Source organism: Juglans regia, chromosome 12 (assembly GCF_001411555.2).
Source record: "Juglans regia cultivar Chandler chromosome 12, Walnut 2.0, whole genome shotgun sequence".
NCBI classification, from domain to species: domain Eukaryota; kingdom Viridiplantae; phylum Streptophyta; class Magnoliopsida; order Fagales; family Juglandaceae; genus Juglans; species Juglans regia.
The window spans coordinates 3,160,212-3,164,975 of NC_049912.1; the positions used below are offsets into that span (position 1 = coordinate 3,160,212).

A 4,764-nucleotide genomic window follows, 5' to 3' on the forward strand; every position below is an offset into this window, starting at 1 on the left:
TGGTAAAAGGAGCCAATTCCATATATTGTTTTTATTGCATTTGTAAATCTTCCCCAAACAACTCTCGTAGATAGGAACATTGTAATGCACCTATATTGACTAATGAAGTGAAAAGAGTCCATGAACACAAAAACACAGCAATCTTTGCTAAATAATAATGATCAGAATAGGATACTTGTTTGCTATACAATATTTGCTTTTCTATCACTTTGCTGTTATTATTTGCTCTATCCTTTCATGTAAGCATGCTTTAGGATGTATTTATGTATGTATGTAGTAGTATATGTATGTGGGTAATGGTTTGGACGCTACATATAACGTTTGTGGCTATCCCGATCGATGGTTTCTTTCAAAGCCATTTGATCCCGAAAACACCACATATATTATTTGTTAAGACATTTTTCTGACTCCACAACCAAAAACAGAGTTTACTTTGCTGTTTTTTGCAAAATAGATAAGGAATAAAATGTGTTTGTTGTTCTTCTTTGCAAAACAGAACAAGAAGTTTAATTTTGTTGATGTTTAGCAAAGTTGTTGTTTTTCTTTGCAAAACAGAACAAGAAGTTGATTTCTTTGCTATTTTTCTACATATTTTTTTTACATCTTTCTTTGCATACCAGCTTATACAAACAAATTGATGATGTAATATTTGTTGTTTTTGTAATTTAGTGGACTGTTTTGTAATTAGTGGACTGTTTTGATGGAAGGATGGACTGTTTTTGTAATTTTAGTGGACTGTTTTGTAATTATTGGACTGTTTTGATGGATTAGTGGACTGGTTTTGTAATGGCAATGAACTGTTTTGTAATTATTGGACTGTTTTGATGGATTACTGGATTGTTTTGTAATTTTATTGGACTGTTTTTATGGATTAGTGGACTATTTTGTAATTTTAGTGGACTGTTTTTATGGACTAGCGGACTGTTTTGTAAATTTAGTGGACTGTTTTGATGGAAGGGTGGACTGTTTTTGTAATTTTAGTAGACTGTTTTGTAATTATTGAACTGTTTTGATGGATTAGTGGACTGTTTTGTAATTATTGAATTGTTTTGATGGATTAGTGGACTGGTTTTGTAATGGCAATGAACTGTTTTGTAATTATTGGACTGTTTTGATGGATTAGTGGACTGTTTTGTAATTTTAGTGGACTGTTTTTATGGATTAGTGAACTGTTTTGTAATTTTAGTGGACTGTTTTGTAATTAGTGGACTGTTTTGATGGAATAATGGACTGTTTTTATAATTTTAGTGGACTGTTTTTATGGGTAGAAGAAATGTTGGTATGTTTGTATATATGATTGTTGGGTGAATGATTTACAAAATATATTTATTGACTAATTAGGTTGAGGGAAAATATAATTGAAAAATAATAATTTTATTTTTTAATAAAGTTATTAATTCAATTTGTAAAATATTAAAAAATATATATATTATTAAAATATTTAATATTTTATTATTATTTAGACTTTAAGATAACTAGTCCAATGTGGACTACTTTAGCTATAAATCCATGTTATAATGAAAATACAACATTCTAGTTAAATTTTAGACTTGGCAATAGTTAGGCCATTGCCAATGCTCTTAGCCGAGCAGATGAGCCCGTTCGATATAACCTCACACTAGCGAAGGTAAGTGGCACCCCAAGAGGCATGATTGGCGTAAGGCTGGGCCTCCACCAGATCTTGTGCCACTGACCCAATCTGGGGAAGGTGTTGCTCTTCATAGCGGGAGTACTAGTCAGGAAATGCACGCCCTGCTTGGGTCGATACGATAGTGTATTCCTGCACACATCGACCGACAAATCGGGTCAATTTAGGTATCAGTAGAGGACAACGAGTATTGAGCTCTAATAGTGTATTTTTTACTTTTTTATTTCTAATTTTATGTCATTTTCCCTTATCTTTCCGTAATGAACAATATCTCTTAATATATATCAAGTTTATGTATTTTAATTCTCACTAATATTTTAATTTGCAATTCCCTATTTCATTTTATGTTCTTTCTTTTGTTTTGTATATTTCAAATTTCAACTCCAAAGATACTAAGTTCGAACGTTAAACACATACATTCAAACATTAGTGCATATGTCGAGAAGTCATTACATTCGAACCATATAATCGTAAATTAAGTTGGCACACATACCTGGGAGGGGGGGAAGCTCTCCATTCCTGGTTCTCCTCATGTAGTTGGATCCTTCAAAACTACAAGAATCCTTAGTTAGAATAGGATTCCAACTCACCACCTTTTGAGATTTTGAGAAGAGTTACTCTTTAGAGAGCACAGTATCATGAAAATTGTAAACTTATCCACATAATATAAATTTAATTTTATATAAATACATTCGTACATAGATCACATAACTTTTACAAAACTGTTAGTACATATAAACATATGTTCGAACACTATGAAAAGACAACGCCTTGTTGAGATTTGAACGTATAAACATCAATGTTTGAACTTTAGTATTTTATTTTCCAACTTTAGTGATGGTAAAGAAACTGTACGTCACTAAAAGGTATATTCTGTGATGGTTGGTCCATTAATATCACATATGCTAAACCGATAGAAAACTCAAATTTGTTGCGGTGGATGTATGTTTTCTAATTTGTATTATTCCATAAAATATAAAATATTGAAGATTCTAATATTAACGTTTCCATGTTAAAGTACTTGAGACGAGGAACTGCCAGTCCACATTACTACCCTTCCCTCATCTGCTACTTTTCACGATCTCCACCGTTCCTATACCCGTTCCTCGAGCTCCATAGCCTGCCCAGAACGGCGTCGTAGCTGCTTGACCGCCTCAGCTTCCGGCCAGTACTCTCTACAATCTGCTTCCTGATCACCTCCTCCGGCAGCCTCAGAGTACACCTGTCCGTGTGCTCTCCCGGTTGAACCAGTAGTGAGTGGCCCGTCGAGTGCGATCTCGGGAAATTCTCCGATATTCTCCTACTCCCCTGATCACAGCTCACGATCTCCGCCGTGCTTTCATCATCGTCAATATCAATCAAAATGTGGTCTTTTTGCACCTCACCGAGTTCGGAGGTCGTCGCGTCCTCCTGAGTCAACAACCGGGATTGTGCCTCTTCGGGAGCGAGTTCATCCGGTGTAAGCATAGCTCTGCATACTGGGCACGTTAAATGAGAAGCTAACCAGGCGTCAATGCAAACTGGATGGAACACATGGTCGCATTTTGGCAACAAACGTAGCTTTTCGTAGTCTTCGAACTCGCTCAAGCACACCGCGCACTGGAGCGCTCCTTTACCAACGTTGAGATCTTTGACCGTGGAGTAGACGAGCATAGGGAAGCACGTCTCGATCATGGCCCGGTCGAGACCCTGGTTCCTGCACGTGTTGACGGCAGTCGCTGAACCGGCGGTCTGGTTCACTGTGGCACTAGATTCGAGGCACTCGCGGATATAGATGGAAAAGAAGGCCATGAAGAAGAATGCACACATGAGGAACAGGATGACCACAACCATAGAGTACTGGTCGAGATTCGCATTGGGTCCGTAGGAAATGGATGCTGGTGAAGCTGTGCCCGGCAGCGCATTGGCACGGTGGAATAGCAGGACAACACAGGGAATGATCGGCCGGCAGAGTATAATCTCTGGTACTCTCATGATTTCCAACGGAGATATATCGAAGATGTAGTACTCTAGCTAACTGCACAAGAATACACACACACACAGGTATGTATGTATATATGTATATAATAATTGAAAAGTAGCCTGAAGTTTCCTGGAAAGCAAAAGAGAGAAGCAGATCACTCTAGATCAGTACGTGGAAAAAAAGAGAACCGGAAAAATAAAGCCGAATATTAATGTTGTCGGAGACGAGAAGAAAAACAAAGAGCCTAGCTTCGTGGTGGCATGCATGCATGCATGCATAAGAATCACTGTTCATCCACGTGGCTCAGGAATAAAAAAAGGTAACCCTAGATACCTGTAAACTCATGCATTGGAGCATTAACGTTGATAATTACACATCAGTCTATACTTTTTTGAGGCAGCCCAAACCGAAAGAAATGAAGAAAGTGATTTGCTTTTTCTTGAAACGGCTGGCTTCCCAAAATGGAACAGTTATTCAATGCATTATGCATGAATTCTGGCTTGCTTCACCCGAAACAGCTGTCGTAGTGCATGCTATAATATTTACAAGCCCCCGGCCACTTAATTTGCACTTAATAATCTGTCCGTTTATTCAATATAAAGATTATTTTCATACATATATATTTATTGACACACACTAACTAATTAATACATTACTAATGTGAAAGTAGTCTACTCATGATGCATATATAGCGGCTTATATAAGAAATGTAAATCTATAATTGTTTTGATCAGTCTCACATGATGCAATAAGTAGTATATATATATATTTACCTATATATATGTATTGACTTGTAAGAAACAGAAGCTAGCTAGGAGAAATATTATCATCAAACCATCCATGCACACCCGACAAGAACACGATACAAAAGTAGTGGTTTTGGATTTGAATTTTGGTCAACACAGATTGACCCGATAATACACGTAACATGATTAATAAGCAAGTCAGTTGCAGGTTAACTCGCAAAACTCACAATCAATCCGTATAATATGAATAAATTTTGTTTTTAAATTTTATAAATGTCTTGTTTTATATATTTTTGTTGTTGTTGTTAGAATGTAATATTAATATTATTAGTATTTGACCACTAGTACTTAATATCTCAAACTATATGCAGTTGAGTTTTTTTTTTTTTTTGTCAATATGATGTAAT

General features: G+C 36.2%; 1 protein-coding gene and 1 non-coding gene across 2 annotated transcripts; one reads left to right on the forward strand and one right to left on the reverse strand.

The window, feature by feature from the left end:
* Nucleotides 1-256: 256 nt before the first annotated feature.
* On the forward strand, nucleotides 257-386 carry LOC118344083. Its single transcript, XR_004797850.1, has one exon. It is a non-coding gene; the product is annotated as a small nucleolar RNA snoR80 (small nucleolar RNA).
* Nucleotides 387-2,688: 2,302 nt separating this feature from the next.
* LOC108998247 (E3 ubiquitin-protein ligase ATL6-like) lies at nucleotides 2,689-3,635 on the reverse strand. Its single transcript, XM_018974745.2, has one exon. The coding sequence runs from the start codon at nucleotides 3,620-3,622 to the stop codon at nucleotides 2,717-2,719; it is 906 nt and encodes a 301-aa protein (XP_018830290.1). The 5' UTR covers nucleotides 3,623-3,635; the 3' UTR covers nucleotides 2,689-2,716.
* Nucleotides 3,636-4,764: the final 1,129 nt, after the last annotated feature.

Bases quoted from the DNA above. Each gene is read 5' to 3' on its own strand.
- LOC108998247 (XM_018974745.2), bottom strand. From the start codon at position 3,622: ATGAGAGTACCAGAGATTATACTCTGCCGGCCGATCATTCCCTGTGTT.